At 45.5% G+C, this 24,219-nt stretch overlaps 1 protein-coding gene and 1 long non-coding RNA gene across 2 annotated transcripts; one reads left to right on the plus strand and one right to left on the minus strand.

Annotated features, from left to right (window-relative positions):
* Positions 1 to 1,549: 1,549 nt before the first annotated feature.
* LOC112542849 (uncharacterized) lies at positions 1,550 to 22,729 on the plus strand. The gene is given in 9 exon segments (XM_088151942.1): positions 1,550 to 1,646; positions 2,287 to 2,289; positions 2,359 to 2,476; positions 9,304 to 9,500; positions 9,739 to 9,884; positions 10,649 to 10,826; positions 18,595 to 18,706; positions 19,379 to 19,463; positions 19,465 to 22,729. Coding segments are annotated over 9 exon segments (1,743 nt in total). The 5' UTR covers positions 1,550 to 1,567; the 3' UTR covers positions 20,290 to 22,729.
* LOC148216947 (uncharacterized) lies at positions 11,714 to 16,869 on the minus strand. Its single transcript, XR_015798126.1, has 3 exons — positions 16,382 to 16,869; positions 14,581 to 14,738; positions 11,714 to 14,006 (listed from the first exon to the last, which is right to left on the minus strand). It is a non-coding gene; the product is annotated as an uncharacterized LOC148216947 (long non-coding RNA).
* Positions 22,730 to 24,219: the final 1,490 nt, after the last annotated feature.

The following is a 24,219-nucleotide window of genomic DNA, read 5'->3' on the forward strand; positions in this document are numbered from 1 at the left end:
TCATGGCATCTGGACCCATCAATTCCTGGCAAATAGAAGGGGTAGACATGGAAGCAGTAACAGACTTCATTTATTTGGGCTCCAAGATCACCGCAGATGGAGACTGCAGCCATGAAATTAAAAGACGCTTGCTCCTTGGGAGGGAAGCTATAGCAAACCTAGATAGCATATTAAAAAGCGGAGACGTCACCTTGCCGACAAAGATCCGCATAGTCAAAGCTATGGTTTTTCCAGTAGTAATGTATGGCTATGAGAGCTGGACCATAAAGAAGGCTGAGCGCCGAAGAATTGATGCCTTTTAACTGTGGTGCTGGAGAAGACTCTTAAGAGTCCCTTGGACTGCTAGGAGGTCAAACCAGTCAATCTTAAAGGAAATCAACCCTGATTGCTCATTGGAAGGATCGATAATGAAGCTCAAGCTCAGATACTTTGGCCACCTAATGCGAAGAGAGGACTCTTTGGAAAAGACCCTGATGCTGGGAAAGATTGAAGGCAAAAGGAGAAGAGGACGGCAGAGGATGAGATGGTTAGATAGCATCACTGAAGCAATGAGCATGAAACTGAGCAAACTCAGGGAGGCAGTGAAGGATAGGAAGGCCTGGCGCAATATGGTTCATGGGGTCACGAAGAGTCGGACATGACTTAACGACTGAACAACAACAACAAATCCGGATTTAGTGTGTTGCGTAAACTCAGCCTGGGAGTCTCACCCCTGAAAAAGGGCCTGAAGAGCTTCAGATTGCCTCCCTCCCCCCCCCCCCATATGTGTCCATCTGGATAAAGGAATCCTACTTTAAGATCATTGTCAAAGTAAACTGTAAATCGTTGATCACCAGCACTCAACCCTGTTGGTGCTTGTTCACATGTCCAGACTTATCTGATGGGCCTCCAGATCAGTTCCACAATCTGAGAAACAGTTTCCGTCGCTTATCAAGGCTGTTACTGAAATCAGGCAGGATATTAGTGTGCCAGAGCCAGTGTTTTCAGAGACCTTCTTCAGCCTGGTGGGCAAAAGGCACCTTCCTTTCAGCGAAAGAGCTTCAGAAGAATATCTACACCTTCACTGAGCAGTGACAGAAGAGCCAACGGTAAGGAAGCGCCGTTATTTCTCCCGATGGTTATTCTGCTGCAGGCATCAGAAAGTAATGCTGCTACTTGGCCCCCCACCGCCTGCTCTTGGACTTAGTAAACAGAGTGCCTGTGATCTCCTAGTCAGGCACACATCTGCTTCCAACTGGTTTTCACGGGTAACTAAATGCTTGTTTCCCCAAACCCAGAAATGGCTTTCAAGTTTGTTTAAGAATTTTTTTGTAACTTCTGTATCTTTTTGCCAAAATCATCATGCACAGCAGCACAAGTGGGAAAGAACCTGGTGGAGCTTTCTGGCTGGCTCCCTGAGTGTGTAAGGTCCCCAGAATCCTGGCATCCCTACCACGCAGAGACCTCAGCAGGGTGATTCCAGACCTTGTCTGAGGCTGAGTAAATACTCCCGCTGAGAACCCCTTCCTAGCTAAGTCAATGCCATGTCTGTATTGCAGCACTTTCCTGCTCCAGGCATCCCCAAACCATGGGAAAGGCCTGTGGGACAGCTGCCTGCTTGGTGCTCTGGGCGCGATCCTTGCTTCTCTTGGCAATGGAGCAAACAGGTATGAGGCAGGAGCAAGTGCACACGCATAGAATGGGATCTGTAGCACCAAGCTGATGGGGCAATGGAGACAGGTTACCAAATTTTCAGAACCTGAGTATGCTCAAGATCCAGGGGGGAGAGTATTCCTACCTCCCGACTCCTGGCTGATTTGGAGAAAAGCTGGGTTTAAAAGTAGCTCCTGGTGAGTTAGGAGGTGTCTTTGTGTCGGGGAGGGAGGGCTCTTGTTTTGGCTGGAGCAGAGGTACTGGAGTAAAAGCGCTGTTACTAGCCCTACTGCGTCCGTCTCCCACATCCAGAGCTGCAGCACTCCAAATCTGTTCTCCCCAGAAGCCTCTTAGCCATCTCATTTCCTCTTCCCAGCCATGTTGATCTGTAACAGTGTTCTCCAACCTGGCTACTGATTTTAGATGCAATACCATCGCTGGTCAGGAGTTGCTATGAAGGAGCAGGAAAAGGAGTACTGTGTCTTGTCTGCAAACGTTACGTGGCCACTAGAGGGCAACCAAGGAATACAGACCACGCTAACTCTTTGCTGCCCTCTAGTGGTTATCTGGATTTTGGTAGCCCAGGGATGGTATTGTTAAGCAAGGAACCTCTGGGGTAAAGGGTTAGGGTTAGGGTTGGGGTTGGGGGTTAAGCTGGTGGATGGGGGAGGCAGGAAAATCAGGAGAACTGTAATCCTTGGATACTTTTCTCTCCTTCTCCTGCAGATGCTGCCAGTCAGGTGCAATGTCGCAACAATTATGGTTTTCAGGGACGCAGAGTGGACTGCCAATGGCACCGTAATCAGGCCTTGGGGGAAACTCCATTCTATCTCAATTTCTCTGAGTAAGATCTGCGGCTTAGCGGAGAGAGATGGCTGCTTAGGCAGCTGGGTGTCTGAGGAGGGAGGCCTTCTCACAGCATTTGCCAGTAGAAGAAAATGCACTCACACATTCCAGCCCATCTCCTTGGCATCCCCAGGGCCCTGGAGAAAATGGCAGCTGCCTATGGCACATTGTCCATAGTGAGTGAAAAATGAGTTGTAGATTATCTGCCAGGTGCACTGCAGTACCAGCAGAAGCACAGACATCCAACCCTGCCCCCCCAAAAAAGCCCATCCCACCCAGTTGCTGGCTTTGTCCCTCCACTCCAAGTTGCAGGTTCTACCTGGCCCTACGTTGGGAAAGGATCCTTCTGCATGGCTGCTGCTGAGGTCATACCTATCTGTTTCCCTTCTCCCAGAACATGCTCTTCCCAAGGAAGCAGTCTGGCAAATCAAGGGGAGCACCACCACCACTCTTCCCCCCCCCCCCCAATTCCAGCTTAGTTCTGACTCAGTGAGGCAGCTTCTGGGGGCTTGTGACCAGAGTGAGCAAACAGGGAAGGTTTCTGTGGGAATTTTGCTAGGGGAGCTAATAGGAGAGACTCCAAGCAGCATGGACAGCAAGGACTAGCCTTCCCTCTTGGTCGATGTGGAGACAAATGACACAGCCAGAAGATACAGTATCTTGAAAGGCCCTCCAAAGACTCTCTACCTGGTCTTGGGCAGGAAGAGGAAGGGATTGGGATTGCAAGTTTTTTTTCCTCAACCCTTTCAGCTGAGAGTCATGGTACAGGAAGAGAAAACAGCAACATGGAAGGCAGTGTTGCTGAAAATAGTTTGAATCCTATGACAAAGGCCTATGCTATCTGCATAAAGGACTCCTACAAAAAGACAGGCTACATCTTACAAAACCTGGGAAGGAAGTGTTTGGTCACCAGAGGATGTTAAACTAGAACAAAAAGGGAAGGGTAGCAAGAGCCCAGGGCTGAATGTGCAGCCAAAGGCTGGGGCCAAGAAAGCAGAACTCAAGGGGAGAAGAGGAGGTCGCAATGAGGACTCACAGGAAGCGCAATAGAAAGGTCAGTGGGGAGCGATGCTTAATACCTCAGATGTTTCTACAATAATGTACAGAGCATGGAAAATAAACAGGGAGAACTAGAGATCCTAACTTAGGAAGACAAGTAAGATGCAATAGATTGAAGTTTGGTAGCATGATATAATTGGCAAGCCATAGCTCATTGAGAAGGAGGAAATCTAAAGGAAAGGGTGAGGATGTTACATTGTGTTGTTGTTGTTCAGTCGTTAAGTCGTGTCCGACTCTCCGTGACCCCATGAACCACATCGCGCCAGGCCTTCCTGCCCTTCGCTGCCTCCCTGAGTTTGCTCAGTTTCATGCTCATGGCTTCGGTGATGCTATCTAACCCTCTCATCCTCTGCTACATTATTACATTACATTATAATGTTACATTATACATAAAGAAAAATTATACTTGCAGAGACATTTAGGAATTGTGGCATGGAAATCTTGTTGAATGTATTTGGCTATGAATAAAAGGTGAGAGAAAGAAAAGTACAGAAGTTTCTAATAGATCACCTTTTGTGTGAGATGATCAATCTTTCAAAGAAGCTTGTGACAATGACAATGGGAAATTTCAATCTAACTCTGCCAACAGGGAGCAAGAGATAAATTTAAGGCAACCTTAGGGCAAAGCAACCATGTGAATTTGTGACATCCAGGGAAGGGGGAACTGAGAAGAGTCAGACCTGCATATTGTACTTCAGAAGGGCAGATTGTGATGAACTCTAAAGAAGACAGGTCAGATCCAATGGCTCCAAATTCTGTGTCCACGAAGGATGGGAAATTCTACAAAATGAGTTAAGGTGCAATCACAAGCTGTCCTCACAAAAACGAAACATTGGAGAAAACTAAATAATGGATGCATGCAGATCTCTCTAAATTGCTGAAGAGAAAAGGGGACATATATAAGATATGGAAGGAGGGGAACTTAACCAAGAAGCATACAAAGCAGTCTCCAGAAATTGTAGGAACTCTATCAGAAAAGCTAAAGCTGAGAATGAGTGGAGGCTTGCAAGAAATGCCCTAAACAACAAAAAAGGCTTTGGGGGGAAGGTCAAAAACCCAAGGAAAGGCAAAAAGGCTGGAGGCCGGTTGAGAGAATGGGCTGAATTGGTCGCAGGTGTTGGCAAAAAGGCAGAATGTTCCAATAGAAGAGAATATATGAAGTGCTTGGTGCTCTCTGAATTTGGTTGTTTGCTTGCAGATGTTTCATTATCCAACTAGGTAACATCATCAGTGCTGGTGAGTTTGTGGTTTTCTCCCTGTTTATATACAGTAGCTTGCCCTGGCAGTGTTGGTGAAGGTGTGGTTTTCTCCTTGGTAGTTCCTTGGTTAGGCTGTTGTTTTCTGCTTGATTGTTTGTCTGGTGTTAATCCCTGTTTATCTGGGTGTTGGCTGCTGGAGGGGATGTGTTCTGGTCTTTTTGTTTCCTTCTTAGTTTTTTTTAATTGTCTCTTTTGAATGGTGTGTAAATGTGGTTTATCTCTATGTGTCTATTGATGGCTGATTTGACTGAATGCAAAGCTTCCAGGAATTTCCTAACGTTTTTGGATTTGGCTTGGTCTAGGATGCTCACAGTTTCCCAGCTGAAACTGTGGTTGAATCTGTCCATGTGTTGCAAGATTAAGGAGTTTTCATTGTGTCTTCTGACTGTTAGTTGGTATGCATGGATGCGCTCTGTTAGTCTTCTTCCTGTCTGTCCTGCATAGTGGCTGTTACAGTCCTTACACCGTATGTTGTAGATGACTCTTGTTTTTTCTTCTTGGGCTACTGGGTCTTTTGGCTTACTTAAGATGTTTTGGAAGACTTTAATTGGTTTGTGTGCTACGGTGATGCTGCATGGTTGTAACAGTCTGTTGGTTGTTTCTGAGATGTTTTTGATATACAGTAGTGTTATTCTTTTCATAGCTTGTGTTGGTTGTGCTGTAGTGGGTTGAGTGGTCAGGCGCTTTTTGATAAAGTTGCGTGGGTATCCATTTTGTTGGAAGATGTTATATAGGTGGTCTGTTTCTTTTTTTTCTGGTGTTCTGGGTTGCTGCAGTGCGTTTGTGCTCATCTGAATAATGCTCTTACACAGCTCCTCTTGTAAGAGGTTGGGTTGTTACTTTGGTAATGCAGCACCTGGTTAGCATGGGTTGTTTTGTGTTTCTAATTTGCCATTGTTTTCTCTGCTGATTGTAAGGTTTACCCCGTTCAGCTCCAAAGAAACTCTTGTGACACGCAAGTTCAGCAAAGAAGTTTACTAGAGTGTAACGTAGGTAGGTACAGACAAAGCCAGGGTTGGCTTGGCATAACTTACATGGTATTTTATAGTTTCCCCGTTCCCGCACGTTACCACGTCACCAATTACCCGCAGTAATCCCCCCTCGCCCAAATGGCAGATTCAGTCCAGTTCTTTTGTCTTCTTGATTGCCGTCTATTGGTTGTGTGGTCGTTGCCTTTGTTGGGTTTTCCTGTTGCGCATAAAGCCGGGAGTTCTCAATCACGCACTGATCGCTGCGCTTCCCTTTGTCTGCAGTGCTAGAGGGAAGCCGGCGGTGATACAATGTATCCGCTCTTGGCCGGAGTTAACTACCGACACCTGTCAGCAATCAGTTCACGGTTTGGCTAACTTCCCCTTTTTCGCTGCTAGCGCCTGGGGTGGTGAAATTGACTAGGCGAAGCTGAGCAGCAGTGTTCACCTTGCTGTGCCAGCTGAATCTGACACTGATAAGGGTATCCAGGAAGGGTAGTGTGTTGTTATTTTCTTCTTCCCTTGTGAATTTTATTTCTTTGAATATGTTGTTGATTGTTTCATGTGTCTTTTCTAGTTGTTCCTTTTTTATTATGATGAAGGTATCATCTACATACTTTCAGTTTTATGTGTGGGAGTGCTGTAGTTTCTAGACACTGCATTATGGTCTCTGTTATGAGTCCTGAGAGTGGTGGTCCCATGGGTATTCCTCTGATTTGTTGGTATATCTGTCCATCAAACTGAAAGTAGGTAATGCAGCAGAGGTTGATGAGGTCCATGATTCTGGGTATTTCGATCTTAGTGTATCTGGCTAGGTTGGGTGTGTTGTGTAGTACTGCTGCCATGCATTCTTTCACTAGTTCTGGATCTATGGATGTGAAAAGTGCTGTGACATCGAATGAAATTATAATTTCATCTTCTTCTATTTTTAGGTCTTTGATTTTTTGGAGGCACTGTAGAATTGTTAGAATATTTGCTCCCCTCTATGAGATATCCAAGCTTTTTGTAAGTTCTTTGGCTATATTGTAAGTTGGGATCCCTGGTAATGATGCAATTAGATGAAGAGGTATGTTGGGCTTGTGTATTTTGGGGCATCCATAGAAGCGTGGGAGGACGAGTCCACTGCATTTCATCTGCTGCTGTTCTTGGTTAGTTCATTGAGGATTCTCTTGATCTGATTTTCCAGTTTCTGTATTGGGTTGGTGTTTTACTGGGATGTAGGTTTCTTGGTCCTCCAGTAACCTTTGGCTTTCTGTATGTATTGTGTTCTGTCCGTGATAACTGTGGTTCAGCCTTTGTCTCCTGGGTGGTGATGGTTTGATCTTTAGGATTTTGAGGGTTGCTCTGTCCTTTGCTTTGAGTTGGTTCTGTTTCTGTATTCTTCTGGTCTGTGGATGATTGTCTGTCTTACATTTTCTTGGGTCTCTGTGGCAAGTTAAATGCTGCTTCCAAGGCTGCAAAGAATTCTAACTGATTAGCATCATCTATGTTATAGTTGAGACTTTTCTGGAGGAAATTGTGCTCTGTGGTGGAGGGTAGGCGGCTGGACACGTTGACTACCTATTTGGGTTCAGCTGCCTCTTTGTTTCTGGGATTTAGCTTGAGCAGTTTGGAGTTTTGTTTTCTTTTTTTCAGCTTGTCTTAGGGATGTATTCTTGATGGTGGTTCTCAGCATGTTTGTGTGTTCTGGGGTCATGGTTTGTTCCAATTGCTCCTTGAGGTTATCTGTGATGTGCTAGTATTTATTTAGTCTGAGGTGAGCATCCATGATCATTAGCTGTATTATTTTTCGGCTGCTTTGTTGAGCTATTTTCCATCCAGCTGCGCAGTTTATTGGAAGTTTGTATCTGACACTAGTGGGCAGGGCATGTGGTTGTAGGTATTCATGTAGAAAGAATAGTTGTTCCTTGGTGAAGGTTTGCCTACATGCAAATTTCTCCCATTTGCATGCTTTCTAAAGCCTTTGCCGCCCATACATGGTTCTGATAGAAGAGAATATATACAGTATATGAACTGAGCTCACCATATGAAGTGGTGAGTTGTCAGCCCTCCAAGGTAGACCAAATTTGTAAGCCAAAGATGCTCAAGCACATATTACTTTTATTATAAGGTTATAGTAACAGTACCTTGCAAGTCTGAATATGCTTTCCCCCTCCCTCCCTCCCTTTATCTTCATGAGAATTAGGAGAATCATGTCTGAGACCCTTTCTCAAATTATATTTCTGCCCTGGACTCAGATTTCTTTTATCTGACCATTGTCTTGGCTGCGGCTCTTCCTCAAGATTGTCTCTCTTGCTCATTACATGAGCTCACCTTTGCCAGAGGCCTTCAAACAGAGGCTGGATCATCATATGTCAGAGATTTTCTAGTGCATCCTGCACTGCAGAAGAGGTTGGACTATGGGACCTCTATGGCCATTTTCAGTTCTATGATTCTATGAAAACATTTTGGGCATGATCTATTTGTTTCATCATTAATGTCTTGAGCTGCATCTTCCTATTTTTCCCCCAGATTAGAGGTAGATTTCTGTGAAACTTAGATCTTGATCAACTGAAAACTGACAAGCCATCAAACTCTTTCCCTTCCTCCTCAGACTGCTCTCTCTGCTACTGAGTAGAAGTGACACAGATAGGTCTTTCTGAAGAAAGCATGTGAGGAGAACATCTGCACCACCAACGTCGCTATGCAGAGCAAAAACTATGCAGAGCAAAAAAATAAAAACGAGGGGCTCCATTGTCATTCTGTTTGTCTGCTCTAGGCATAACACCAGCCTTCTGAATCAACCTAATCAAACTGGGCAGAACCAGGAGAGAATGCCCAGCCTTCAAACCAGCTCCACCTTTGAAACATGTTGTGCAAACACAGCCAAGGCGGGTTGCCCAGACCTGGGCTTAATACTGAAGGTGATATCTGACCAATATAGAATAAATGGAACTATTAACTTTTGGGTTTGGGAAACTATATTTCTGTTGATACAGCCCAAAATTACACTTGCCCCCCCCCCCCGTTTTTTCTTTTTCACAACCACATATTCAGCATATGGGGATGTCTGGACTTCCGGCTAGACATCCAGCGCATGGATCACTTTATTGGCAAAAATCTGGATTGTGTTCCATTGCAGGAGAAAGCATGATAATGAAGTGCTGCTGTGACCTACTTGTGTGGAAAGGCTGAAAGTGCATGGTGCCCCTGGGCTCAGTCCTGCAAGAGGCCAGAAGAGACTGCATCCTGCTGGTCTTGGGAGAGGCTGCTGGTCAGCACAGGCAGATCTTTAGCTTCATATAAGAGCAGGTTCAGGGGTTCATTGAAAAGCACACGCTGCTAGCAAAGTGGGCAGCAGTTGCATTCCCCAAGTAAAATGTCTACAAATACATGATGTTGATGTTCAGAGGTAGCTCTTCTCATGGAGCCTTGAAAAGGGCCCCTTCCCCTGGCTGCCATGCAATTCAGATTTGCCCCCTTCCTGGTTTGTGCCATTCCAAAAGCAATACGTGGGCTGCTGCAGGCTGAAGTAAAGGCAGTCTTCTTCCTTTGTACAGCTCCCTTGGACTCTCTAGCGACCTCATCTGCCCCCTGTCTGCCTCCCCTGGCACTCTGGATCATTTCCACTGCTCAGCATACAACGAGGAAGGCGAGTTCACAGAAAACAATGAATACAAAGTGACTCTGCACACCAGCTCCTTGGGAGAGCACCACACCCATGTCGTCTTTATGATGTATAAGCCCAGATTGCACAGTGAGTCCTGCGGAGAATTGGAGGGGGAGGATAACAAACCTTCTGGGTGGCCGGCAGTGTTCTCTGGCCGCCATTTTCTTGGGAGGCTCCTGCCCTTGCTGTTCTTCTCCACCCCAGATATCCTAGGATCCTCAGGATCCTCGCTTCTTAGAGGTCCCAGAAATGAATAGATGTAGCTTAGCAGTGGGGACCTCTTGCCTTCCTGAAGCATTTCTCCTCACCCATCTTCTCTTTCCAGTTGAATGTGATCCACCCTTTGATCTCCAAAGCAAGTGCAGTGCCAACAAATGCCGAGTCCAGTGGAAGAGGCCAAAGGCCTATGAGGAGATTTTGAAGGACTGGCAGTGGGAACTGGCATTCAAGGTCGTTCAAGAACCCTGGGAGGTTAGTAGCAGCCAAGGGGAAGGAGATGTGATGGGAGGTAGCTCTCAAGGATCCTGGTGCTCCCAAAATTATGAGGCACTGCCTCAAGTGGTAAGGACCCAGAAACAATTTTTCAGGGCCTGCCAGGTCTCCTATCTGATCAGAACCAAGCCAACTCAACAGAGGCAGGTTTGCATCCTGCCAAATGGCAGGCACCCATGGTGGAAAGGCTCAGGACACAGTTGGGCTGTCCATCAGTCCTCCAGTATTCCTAAACCAAAGTGTTGGGCTGTGTAAAGTCACTATCTTATAGTGCAGGCTTTCCCAACTGAAAACTTTTAAAATGTGCTGGACCATAGTCCAACCCCTCATTCCCAGTTACCATGTCCATGTTGACTACAATTGTAGTCCAGCATACATTGAGGGTAGAGAGCCAGGTTGGCCTAATGGTTAAGGTGCTGGACTAGGGATGTGGAAACCCACCCGAGGCACAAAGCCACCTGGGTGATGCTGGGCCAGCCCCTCCCTCTCAACCTCCGAAAGAAGGCAAGGGCAAACCACTTCTGAAAATGATGCCAAGAAAACTACAGGGGTTTATCCAGGCAGTTGCCAGGAGTCAAGACTGAGTTGAAGACATGTATGCATGTTTCTAGAGAGTAGGGGGGGAGGATGGTCTCTCAGTGAGGCGTGTGTCTCTGCAGCTAGACTACTTTCCCTGCCCTTGGGGAGGGGATTTTATCCATCCAGATGTGTGATAGTTTTCTTCCTTCCTCCCTCATTCCTAGCAAGCACAGAGAAGGGTCTTTGTCAACACAGAAACCTGGGTGGACATAGAAGGCTTTGAGTTCAAGAGTGGCAGAAATTATGTTGCAAGAATGCGCTGCAAAACACCAGACGTGAATAAGCACTATGGAAGCCAATGGAGCCCATGGAGTTCTTCTGTCACTTGGAAAGCTCACCGAGGTTTGTGTCTAGGATGCAGGATACAACATTGTTCTGATGTTGAACTGATGCAAAATTCCCTAGTAGCTTTTTTTTCTGATATTTTGAGATTTAAATTTTTCTTACACCTTAGCATTAAGGCCATTTTGCAGAATTTTGTTTGAATTGCCTATACAGATAGTCCTCATTTAGTGACCACAACTGGGACCGGCAATTTGGTCATTAAGCAAAGCAGTCACTAAGTGAAACTGTGTCTGTGCTCATGATCTGACTTCAGCTTTTCTTTGCTTTACAGACCTGCAAAGGTTGTAAATGCAAGGACTGGTCGTAAAGTTACTTTTTCATCACCACTGTAACTATGAATAGTTGCTAAACGAGGCAATGGCCAAATGAGGACTACCTGTACCAGTTTAAGGTATCATAGAGTTGGAAGGTACCTCAGAGATCATCTCGTCTTTGCAGGATCTTCTAAAGTATTTTGGGTAGACTGCTGCCAGCCTTTGTTTGAAGATGTCCAGTGAGATTATACCTCAGGAAACTTCTCCTAATAGCTAATCTGAATCTACCGCCCTGCATTTTCAACCCACTAGTCTTGCTCTCCGAGGCAACAGAGAACAAGCCCACTCCCTCTTCTATAATCTTGAAGGCTGCTATTTTTTCTCCCCTAAGTCTTCTATTTTGCAGGCAAGACATAACCCCATTTCCAGTCCTTTGTTGAGATTCTTCTTACCCTTCTCTGAACTTGCTATTCATCCCATCCCAACATCTTGAACAGTTACAAGGCTGCTGCAGTAAAAGTAAACATGATACATGTCTGCATTGCACAGACCTCTGACTTTTCTTACTGCATCTCTCCCTTACCAGGTTTTAGCATAGTTCTTCTCTCTTACACTCAAAGAAAGGGGCATAAAACAAATCAAATTATCAGTATATCCTTCCATAATATATCAGCAGTAAAAGTGAGTATTTAAAATTTCATCATGCAGGGCAGGGGGAGGGAAATGTACTTCGCTGTTCTTCAGAAGAGCATCCTTGCTGATAGATGTCGGATCTGCCCATGTCTTAAATGCATGATCTTCTTTGGATAGGCTCCACATGGGCTGCCTTTTTTAAAAAATAATTTTGTTGAAGTTTTTAATAAACATAGTAAAAACTAATATAAACTAAACTAGAAGAAAAAAGAAAAAGTTCAGAAGGTGCAGGAAAAAGAAAAAGAAAAAAGTAGAAGAGAAAAGAAAAGAAAAAGGCAAGGAAGACAAGAATAAAGAAGTGGCTTCCAATCTTCATCACACGGAGCATAAGCTAATATAGTAACTTTTCACCCTCTTTTAAAGTTACAAATAAAAAAAAACTCTTCTCCCCATAGCCTAACTTTTATCTATATGCAATCCAGAAATCATCTTTTCAGTCCTGGTTCAGCAAAAAACCCATTAGGAGTTACCCGAAATATCAAACAGTTTATCCCTGATCAAATAGTCCAGCTTTATATTCCTTCTTTTTGCTTTTCACAATCTTGACCTTTAAATCATTCCTGTGACATTGCAGGATTTGATCTTTCACCAGAGTTCGGCATTCAAGAGGAGTCTTCAGAAGCTTTCACCAGCCTACTTTGTAAATCCCATAGAGAGGCATCATCCAGAATTTCTTGTTGCAGCTGTTCCATGTCCAGATCCTTTTCTTGATTTGTCTTTTGTATTCCCATTTTGGTAATCTCAATTTTGTTGTCTTCCATGCCATCAAGCTCTATGTCTATGTCAGGTAAAAGTTTTTAAAAGTTTTTCTCATCATCTTCTAAAAGTTTATCCATTGAAATCTGTATCTTAACGTATTAGTTATTAATATATCAGTCCAGTTTTCAAATAACTCTTTAAGATAAGAAAAAGTTATAGCATACTTAGCCATTTTAACTCTTTTCTGCCTGGTCCTTTAGTTCCATCTAGTGTCCATTTGCAACCTTCATTATGCCTCAGTTCCTAATATGGATTTAGTTCCATTTCAGTTGTTTCCCACAAGTATATCATTTAATTATATACTTGTTTTTCAACTCTTACAGCAAAAATAACCAATATTCCAAATCTCTCTGGTCTCCCAGTATGTTTAAAACTTTCTTAAAATCCTTTTTTTTTTCCTTTTTGCCAATTGTATATTATTTTAAATTCTTAAGTCTCTGTTTAAAATTTCTTAAATCCAAAGGGTAAAACTCACCAGGTGTCAAATCAAGCTTGCTGTTTTGAAGATCTCTAATATCCATAAAGTAGTTAAATTGAACATTTCTGAATGTGACTAGAAAGTGAGTTCAGCTGGTTTTGTGTCCTTTTTAAAGGCTCAGCTGCTGGCATTTTTAAAGATGTCATCTCCCTCAGCTCCTGGCACTCAAACCTGCCTCATCATGGTGATGGTGGGGTGTTCTTGGAAGGGATGAGCACAGGTAATCTTGCTTAATGACTGCCCCACTTAGCAACTGTTCGAGGTTACAATGGCACTGAAAAAGTAATTTTACAACCAGTCCTCACATTTACAACTGTTGCAGTGTCCCACAGTCACGTCATCACCATTTGCATGCTTCACAACCAGCTTATGACAAGCAGAGTCAATGGAGAAGCCAGCAGTAAAATCACAAGTCACGGTCACGTGATGTCTTGTTTAATGACCTGCAGTGATTCACTTCACCACCACAGTGGAAGTGATATCATAAATCCGGTACAGTCATGTGATGTTTCACTTAACAACTGCATCGCTTAGTGATGGGGCTGCCAGTCCTAATTGTGGCTGTTAAGCAGGAACTACCTGTAAAGAATGCCAGGAGTGTATGCCAAGTGTACATATTCCCAGCAGGGGTGAAGGTCATCCCAACTGCCCAGCTAAAGCAAGCAGGTACCTATATTGGGCAGCAGCAATGTAGGAAGATGCTGGGGAGAGATGATTGTTTTAATGACAGCAGCAAAGACATCATTTCATACTGCGTGGGAGAAGACAATGGCAAACCACTCCTGTATTGTGCCAAGAAAAGCACATGGGTAGACCAGATGAAGTGATTGACACTGGAGTGCCGGAGGATGGGCCCCTCAGGTTGGACGGCACTCAACATATTGCTGAGGAAGAGCTGAGGATCTCTCGGGGTTACTAATGGTGCTTATGACATGATCCCCCTTTGGGACATATAGCTGCTGATGTTGCCGTGCAGGAAAAGAAAATCCAGAGCTGCAAAGAGAATTAGAGTGGGGACATGGAACATAAGAAGCGTGAACACAGGAAAGCTCAACACCGTGACAAATGAAATGAACAGACTACACACTGACCTCTTAGGCATCAGCGAATTGAAATGGGCTGGAATTGGACTCTTTCAGTCAGAAGATCAGACTGTTTTATTACTCAGGACACAAAAAACGAGGAGCTGCATTCATAGTCAGGAAGGATTGAGCAGAGACAATGGGTACAATGGCATCAATGGCTGGGTAATTTTAATTAGACTTCAAGACAATCCTTTAATATGATTACCCAAGTTTATGCTCCATCTGCTGATGCAGAAGAGAAGGAAGCTGACCAATTATATGACCCAGTTCCATCTGGAATTCACAAGCAAGCAAAATGTGCTACTTGTGGTGGGAGATTGGATTTATTCATTTATTTAATAAATACATACGCTGCCTGACATTATAAACAATGAAAAAAAATACAATAGACAAAAATGAAGAGTAAGGATGGCAAGGATGATAAAAAACTGGATGGGAATGGAAAGAAACAAACCCCCACAACCCAAAGGGGCTTCACTTACCTTCGCCAAAGGCCTGGGCAAAGAGCCAGGTCTTCAAGGCCCTTTGAAACACCAGCAGAGTGAGACCATCCAACCTCATTCCAGAAGGCTTCAGAGAAGACATACCTCTGCTTCAGAGAAGACATACTTCTGGGGTCCCAGTAGATGGCATTGTTTAACTGAAGGAACAGGCAGACATACAATGGGAGTAATTGGGTAATAGTAATGGGAGACAGGTGGACCCTCAAGTAAACAGGCCCTATGCCATGTAGAGCTTTATAGGTAATGACCAGCACCTTGAATTGCACCTGGTAGCAAACTGGCAACCAGTGCAACTTGCAACGCAAAGGTGTTACATGGGCATACCAAGGCATGCCCATCACTGACTGTTCTGCTGCATTTTGGACAAGCTGAAGCTTCCAGGTGGCCTTCAAGGGCAGCACCATGTAGAGCAGGTTGCAGTAGGCAAGCTGTGCAGTTACCAAGGGTGAGTGACTGTCTGAAGAGCCCCATGATTCTAGGAAAGGGCACAATTGGTGCACCAGATGAAGCTGTACAAAGGCCTTCCTGGCCCAGCTGCCAGCTGCTCATCAAGCAGGAGCTGTGAGTCCAGGAAAACCCCCAGATTGCACACCACTTTCAGTGGGGAAGTACAACCCCATCCAAGGTCAGGGATGGAATAACCCCAGATTTGGGCAGCCCAAACACCCACAGCTACTCAGTCTTGGTACGATTGAGCCAGAGATGGTTCCTCCCCATCCAAACCCATACAGCCTCCAGCCATTGGGACAGAACCTTGACAGACTCACTTGGCTTGCCTGGCATTGAAAGATACAATTTGAACTTTCATCAGTACACTGATGATACTGAACCCCAAACTGGTGGATGACTTCATCCAGTGGTTTCATATAGATGTTGAAAAAGAGAGGAGAGACAATAGAACCCTAAAGCATCCCACAGAGGAGGGGCCCAGTGAGTGATCTCTTCCCCACATCCAATACTGACTAGGACTAGCCCTGGGGAAAGAAAGAGAATCACTACAAAATGGTGACCCTAATCCCCAACCCAAGATGCTGGCTCTGAAGGATACCAGTTGACAGGTCATCGACAAACATGACCAAAGCTATCTCAGTACTAAATCCTGGCCTGAAACTAGACTGGCCTGGGGCTAGTAATCCATTTCTTCCAATGCTTCCTTGCTATTAGCCAAAATGACACTGCCAGATGGAATATACAGAAATCAAATTGCCTGTATTATTGCTGCAAGCATGTGGAGGAGCTCAGTTATAACAGCAAAGATGTGCAAGTTCCAAGTCAAGCTAAAGTGGTAGAAGAAGAAGAGATGCCAGAGCCAAGAAAGAAAAAGGAATTCGCTCAAGGATTTCAGACGGCTGTTGGAAGACACAAGAAGCAGCATTTCAATTTGTAAACGGCATCAAAGATAGAAACAGGAAAACAAGGAAAGTTGCCCAAAAGGTATCTGAATTCAGAAGAAGGTGCCAAACTCAAACTGGCATGCTAAAAGGCGCCAATGGACAGATAGTGATTCAGAGATAATCAAACCAATATGGAAGGAGAATACTGTGTAGTGAAGATGTCAACATCCAAGATATCATAGAAGATACTCTCTGCTTACAAGAACCTCTAGTACTAGAAGATGGTTAGATCAGCTTTCCAGTTATTACCAAGTCAGGAACTGATGGGATATCTATAGCTATATGGCAAGCAACAGAAGAGTCAGTAAAGATTCTAAGCCAACTATGCCAGCAAATCTAGAGAACTATCTGGTGGCCAACAGATTAGAAAAGATAAGTTTACATACCAATACCGATGAAAGAATAGAGTGTTCAGACTATTGCATAATATCCTTAATTTCACAGCAAAATAATGCTTGGGTTCATCCAATGTCCTGTGTGAAAAGGGAAATGCCAGATGTTCAAGCTAGTTTTAGAAAAGGCCAGAGTACAAGACACACCATTGCTGATGCACACTGGATAATTGAGAAAGCCAAAAAATACCAAAAGAGAAATCAATGTGTGCTTCATTGACTAAGGAAAGGCCTTTGATTGTGTCAATCATGTCAAACTGTGGAACGTGCTTAGGAAAATTGGAATCACCGAACAGCCTAGGCAGAATATGGCAAAACAGACAGGCTCCAGATTGACAAAGAGTGAGAAAAGTGTATCCTTTCCTAAAGCAGCATTCAGTCTGCATGCTGAATATATATTGAGGGAGGCTGGACTGCAAAAAGCTTCACTGGCTACCCCCTCTTTCCAGGCACACTTCAAGTTGTTACTTATAGCCTATACTGTAAATCAAGTGACCAAATTTTCATGCTTCATTCAGTGACCTACTTAACTTGGGTTCAGATAAACATGGAACCAAATGGGCTGGGTTTACACGACCCGAAGGCACCAAAACTCATCAGTTGCTCACAAAGTGTGTGGATGCAGTTGCTGGGTTCTAATAACTTGATCAAGTGGCTCAAGAAAAGAGTCCTCTATTACTTGGGACCAAGTTATCTGCAAGACCACCTTCTGTCCGAAAGGCCTGCTTGGGCTAGACATTCTTCCAGAAGGCCCTTTGCGTGCCCCACAACCACTGGAGGCCTCCTTGGTAGGAACGCAAGAGAGGCCCTTGGGATCACCTGCCGAGAGAACCAAGTTGCCTTAGGACCCTTCTTGTTCTTTTTTTCTGGCTGGCAAAAACATTTTGATTCCAGCTTATCTAATGGCCACTGTTTATGCTTTTTAATTGCATTAGCATAACAACATTGTATCTGTCCTGTATTCTGATTATGCCTATTTGAATTTTCCTTTTGGTATCGTTGGCCACCTTGAACACCATTTTTGTACATCAGGTAAACTTGTTTTTAACGACAGGAATGCAGGGGAGCTGAGCCCTCACATGTTTGCTGAGTTTCTTCATTTTTCATCCTCAATACCCTCAAGGGAGTCCCAAGCTCAGTATTGTGCCCCACAGCAGACAGTGCAAATGTCACCTACCCAGGATGCTTATAGAAACAGGTTCTTTTTTTCTTTTACTTTCTGCTTCCCACTACATTCTTGCTGATATGATGCACATTTTCAGCACCCAAAACAGGAAGCAAAAACATCCACTGTATTTGCAGCCAAGCAGGAAAGGTGCTTTAGGTCCAGCAGGGGTACTCTGCCACCTCCTTCCCTCACACACTTTGGCCAAACCAGGGGAAAGCAGGTTTCTCCTCAGCAGCCACCAGCAAGGCATGCCCCTAGGCCAGATCCACAGCACCTTTCCTGCTTTGGATCTAAATGCCACACACCTCTAACTGGCAGCCCATCCATGCACCCTGGATGTTGGGTTCCCCTGATCAGGATATCCTCTTCACTTTATACGGCTAAACTCATGTCACAGATGTAGAGAGCATACAAGATGATCTTGATGGAAATACGCAAGAACCATTACCCAGGCAAAAGGGGCTAAAATGCTTTTTAAGCCCTGGGATACAAGATATTACTCAGAAATGACCTGGGCAGATGCCCTCCTGATTCACTGGGAAAGTCCAGCACAATCAGATTTTCAAGACTGTTGTTACAGTCAATCTCAGGAGAGGCAATTCGAGTCTTCCTGTAGAGTTGGTTTCCTGGCCGGGCCTACCTAGTAGGCTGTGCACTAGACTAGGACTCAACACAAGCCTCATAAACCCAGTCTCACCAGATGCAGTTCTTTACTGCAGAGAAGGATGCTCCTGAAGGTTCAAATCCATAGCATTTTTCTGGCCTTCAGCAGGATTAACGGACTTCGCAGCACTGGGTGGCCTTGAAGCCGAGCAGCTGTTGAACATGACTGTCTCTGCCAGCTCTAGCCTCAGGATGGCCAATTCTCAGCTTACTCCTCATACTACATGAGCCACCAAGTTAGGACCAGGTGTGCCTCTGTTGGTGCCCACATATGTCAGGAGTAAACAGTGAGTCCTGGGTCGGGGCTTTCAGAAGCATCTTTGCAAATCCAGGGCAATCCTCCATTGTGCTCATGGGCTCATGTTTCCAACCACAGGTGACTGGCAGCAGCTCGATGCCCATTTTCCCAAGGCGGCTCCCATCTATTTCCTGCTCTGCCTTGGCACACTGTTGCTGTTCCTGGCACTGGCCTTCACACTTTTCAGGAGGTATGCTTCTTTCTTCTTCTCTAATGGCATCTCTACAAAATGCTTTACACCAGGGAGTTATTGAGCGCATGTCAGGTAGCCAGCAAGAGCTCCTGGCCCAGGAGCTCTTCAGTTGGATAAAAGTGGACCCAGGTGGGCTTTCCTGTATGAGACTTCAGTGGGTGAGGTCCAGGTTCGCCTAGAACTGCCCTCCCCATGTTCTCCCAGTCCCATTAAAAGACTTCCAGGTGCACCAGGTGTTCTCTTCTTTGGGTTGGGATGAGTGGCAGGAAGCCATTTGTGTCCACGTTGTTGGGGTTGTGAAATGTTAGTGCAAAAACCCTGAGGAGGAGAGAGGACTCAATCCTACCTCAGAAGAGCCATGAGGAAAAGAGAAGAGAACGAGGGAAGCAGAAAAAAGGCGGGCTCCCAGCCCCGCCCACCAAAGCGGCAAGCCGGGCCGCAGCGGAGCCGCCCCCCCCCTTTGTGCTCGTGTGAGAGGGGCTTGGCCGAAACCCCGCGTTTCCGACACACGTGCCCCTCCCCCCCAGTCTCTTTAGGAGCCGAAGCTGGCAGGCCTCCTGGGGGGAGCCGGGGCGGGAGAGAGGGTGCACGCCGGGGTCGGCATCCCCTCGTGAGCTTCAGGCGGGAGGAGCGAGCCGCAGGACGAACCGGGGCCTTTCTCCACAACAGGGCCAAGAGCAGCTGCGGGGGCAGCATCCCCACGCCGGCAGCCTTCTTCCAGCCCCTCTACCTCGCCCACGACGGGAATTTCAAGGTAACGGCAGACGCCTGGGCGCGCGCACCCCCCCGGGCTCCTTCCGGCGCCGGAGGGAGCCCCCGCCCCGCCGCCCCGCCCAGCGCAAAGGAGCCGGCGCCCCCTCCCCCGCCTGCTCTTCCCGCGGGCGCGGCTGACGCGGTTCGGCGCTTTTTCGCAGGGCTGGGCCGGCCTGGCGGCGGCAACAACACACGAAAACGAGGCTGGCTGGCGGAGGAGCGGCGGCGAGGCAGAGGCGGCGGCGGCGGTTTCTCAGCTCTTCTTCCTGCAGCCCTCCAGCTGCCCCAGCCCTGGGCTCCCGAAGCGGCGCGCATCCCAGCCGGGCGGCGGCGCGTGGGGCGAAGAGCTGCGGGCTGTCCCGGGCGCGAGGGCTGTTCCGGGGGAGTCCGAGCGCCCCTCCTGGCCCCCTGGCGACTACTGCACCCTCGGCGGGGCTGGAGGCGGGGAGGCCCTGATTCCCGCCGGCTGGCCCCCACGGCCGCCGCCCGAGTCCGGGGCCCGCTCGGGCGCTCTACGCGCGGGAGCGCCCGGCCCGCTTCCTCGCCGCCTGCCCGCGCAGCCGGGCGCCCTCCGCAGCGAAGGCCGAGCCGAGGAGCCGCCCGAGAGCAGCCCCGGCGCCCGTGCCGATCTGGGAGAGCCGGAAAGGTCGGTCCCGGGCTTTGCAGCCGGCGAGGCGCGGCCCCTCCAGCCCCGAGCCGGCGGCACCTTACCTGGCGCGGTTGTTTTCCGGCCGAGAGATGGTGATTCTGGGCCTGGAGTATGGAATCGACGCGAAGGTTTTGCTCCTGGGAGTAGCAGCCGATTTGCCGAGTTGGGGCTCGCTTAACTTGGGCACCTGGGAGAAAACCCTTTACGAACAAATTTATACCCCAACTGCGACTTTTTCATATCTTTCTCAGATGAATTGCCCCAAATATCTGCGGAACATCCTCTTGTTTTTACCTTGGGGCTACTTTAGTTGGCAGTAAGAGTTTCAATGTTCCAGATTCGCCTTTCTACCCTAAGGCACCTTTTCTTTCTTGGGTGATTTAATTGTAGGGGTTGGGATTTGTCCTCAGGGATGAGCACTTCTGACCAATTGGTGGATTTCAGCACCCATAGAAAGGGGGGCAGGCTGTGGTTTTGTTGGGTAATTTCGATGATGTTAGATCAGTTACCAGGATCAGATTATGATTTTTTGCCATTTGAGAAGCTGCAACAAAAATATTATTTGTAAAAAAAGCCCAGAGGAATGACAGTATCTACAGATTAAAACACCTTTGGCATCTAGATGTGGGCCAGGACCCATAAGAAATGCAGAACCTATCAAATATTAGTAGAATTTGTTATTTACACAATATATAATAGCTATTTGTTTATTACATTTGATGTTCAAGAGTATAGGGAAGCGTGGAATAAGGAATTGGAAAATCCAGTCCACGAACATCAACAAAAGACTATTTTGAAATCAATATGTTGCATTTCTTTAGATATAAAATGAATATTTCACCAAATTATTATTTACAATTGAATGCTACCCCTTTTAAAAAAGTGGTGGGTTTGGCTAACAAAAAAAAGTGGAATTATTGTTAAATAAACTTAAATATTAATAATCTAATTGTACAATTGACATGCATATACAGTCGTGTGAAAAAGGAAGTACACCCTCTTTGAGTTCTATGGTTTTACGTATCAGGACATAATAAAAATCATCTGGTCCTTAGCAATTCTCAAAAGTAGGTAAACACAACCTCAGCTGAACAACAACACATGACATATTACACCATGTCATTTATTTTACAAAAAGAAAGCCAAAATGGAGAAGCCATGTGTGAAAAACTAAGTACACCCTTACTGCTTCCATAGTTATGAAGAGGCTAAGTAGCAGCCAGGCGCTGCTAATCAAATGCCCTTGATCAATTGATCATCAACAAGTGTTGACTACCTCTATAAAAGCCAAAGTTTCAGGAGTCTTGAGCATGGAGATGTGCATTAACATAATGCCAAAGAGTAAAGACATCAGCAATGATCTTAGAGAAGTACTTGTTACTGCCCATCAATCTGGGAAGGGTTATAAGGCCATTTCCAAACAATTTAAAGTCCATCATTCTACAGTGAGGAAGATTATTCACAAGTGGAAAACATTCAAGACAGTTGCCAATCTTCACAGGAGTGGACGTCCCAGCAAATGCACCCCAAGGTCAGACTGTGCAATTCTCAGAGGAATTGCAAAACATCCAAGAGTTACATCTCAGACTCTACAGAGCTCAGCATGTGAAATGTTAAAGTTCATGACAAAAAAAGACTGAACAAGTATGGTTTGTTTGGAAGGGTTGCCAGGAGAAAGCCTCTTCTCTCTAAAAAGAACATGGCAGCCTGGCTTAGGTTTGCAAAGTTGCATCTGAACAAATCACAAGACTTCTAGAACACTGTCCTTTGGACAGACGAGACCAAAGTGGAGATGTTTGGCCATAATGCAGAGCGCCATGATTGGCAAAAACCAAACACAGCATATCAGCACAAACATATCAACCATCAAGCACGGTGGTGGAGGGGTGATGATTTGGGCTAGTTTTGCAGCCACAGGACCTGGGCACCTTGGAGTCATTGAATCGACCATGAGCTCCTCTGTATACTAAAGTATTCTAGAGTCAAATGTGAGGCCATCTGTCCACCAGCTAAAGCTTGGCTGACATTGGGTCATGCAACAAAACAATGATCCCAAGCACACCAGCAAATCTACAACAGAATGGCTGAAAAAGAAAAGAAGGTGTTGCAATGGCCCAGTCAAAGTCCAGACCGCAACCCAATTGAAATGCTGCAGTGGGACCTCAAGAGAGCTGTGCATAAACAAATGCCCGCAAACCTCAATGAACTGAAGCAATGTTGTAAAGAAGAGTGGGCCAAAATTCCTCCACAACGATGTGAAAGACTGATAAAGTCATACAGGAAATGATTGCTTCAAGTTATTGCTGCTAAAGGTGGTTCTACAAGCTATTGAATCATAAGGTGTACTTAGTTTTTCATACATGGCTTCTCCATTTTGGCTTTCTTTTTGCAAAATAAATGATGACGTGGTGAAATATGTCATGTGTTGTTCATCTGAGGTTGTATATACCTACTTTTGAGAACTGCTAAGGACCAGATGATTTTTATTATGTCCTGATACGTAAAACCATAGAGCTCAAAGAGGGTGTACTTTCTTTTTCACACGACTGTATATTGTAAGAGTAGTTTTGTTCAGTGGTTTTGTTTTTTCTTGCTCTCTTTTTGCATATAATAAAAACATGGAAAAAAGATGATTGATAGAAATTTCTTTACTGGGTAGCCAGGAATTGGACACAAGAAAACAGTGCCGTGGAGGGGATTGTCTGCTTGCTGCCTTGTGAAGAAAAGAGAAGCCACAAAGAATCAGTGTATAGACACAATAGGAAGAAAACTGGGTTGAAATCAGGAGGAGTCTGGTAGCACTTTTGCCATCAAACACATTTGATTAAAAGGCATAAACTTTTGTGAGTTACAACTCACTTCAACAGAGGCATGAAGTGGCTAAAGGATATAGGATTTAAATCTGGGTGAGGGGGGGAGTTGGGGTGGGGGGAGGGATTCCGCCAAAGGTCATCAACAAAGCCTGAAATCTGATTGAAAGAGGCAATCAGTTTCCTTCACCATTGTCTCAGCAACCTTCCCTTAAAAAGAAAAGATTGGAGACCGAACTAAAATTATCCAATACAATCAATCTAAAAAGGCAAGTGATGAAAGAATTGCAAAAAGCTAAAGAACAATTAAATGGAAGAACTACAAAAGAAGATGAAGTTTACTAAATGAAAACATTCTGAGAACATGAACAGACCAGGGAAATTTTTGGCATACCAGATTAGAATAGAGAAAGACAGATAATACCAACAATACAGGTAGTCCTCGTTTAGCAACCACAATTGGGACTGGCAACTTGGTCATTAAGCAAAGTGGTTGCTAAGTGAAAAACCTCGTGACTGCAACTGTGCTTAGGGTTTTATTTCAGCTTTCCTTTGCTTTACCATGTCAGAAGGATACAATCCTAACAGCCAGGTGAGCCCAAACAGCGGGGAAGGGTTTTGAAACTCAAACTTATGAGGAAGCTGGGTGAAAGGAAGAATCTTATAGCCCTTTTTCCCCACTCCCCTGCCCTTTGTAACACTCGCCCCGGTGCTGGGATAATTAACAAGAAGGGAATTGATATTTGTATTTACATTCGTTGGAGAGGCAGGGATGACAAGCGAGTAAGCAGGCATCCAATGGGGAATACACATCAAAAGGAATGTGCTAGCAGCAGATGTGCCTGGCCAGCTGGTTAGGAGGCAAACAAAGGCCTTTAGTGTGAAACCGATTAGGGTCTTGTGGTGTCAGGCAGTAGTGAGAGGGGCAGGTAGGTTCTAATCAACTAATTCAGGTCACAGAGGTGAGCTTATTAACTTGCAGTTAGCACTTTTTAGGGAAGTGCTTCTAGGGAAGCGCTGTGGTGCAGAGAAAAACAGCTCCAGAAGAGAGAGCTTGTTTAGGCAATCGCTCTGCTCTGGGGAGCGGAATTTAAAAAATGGGTCAGGCATAGGACAACTGGTACTGATTGTAGTGGTGAACACCTGCCTGAGAAAGAGATACACTGCAAAGGTAATCCAGGCATTGGTCGCAAAGTTACTTTTTCATCACCACTGTAACTGGTTGCTATCCAAGGCAGTCGCTAAACGAGGACTAACTGTAAATAAATTGCTATTCATGAGTTTGGAAATTACAGAAG

The sequence above is a fragment of the Python bivittatus genome, unplaced genomic scaffold (genome assembly GCF_059951505.1).
Source record: "Python bivittatus isolate LINGU-HERP-01145 unplaced genomic scaffold, Pbiv_v1 ctg000030_np1212, whole genome shotgun sequence".
Taxonomy (NCBI): domain Eukaryota; kingdom Metazoa; phylum Chordata; class Lepidosauria; order Squamata; family Pythonidae; genus Python; species Python bivittatus.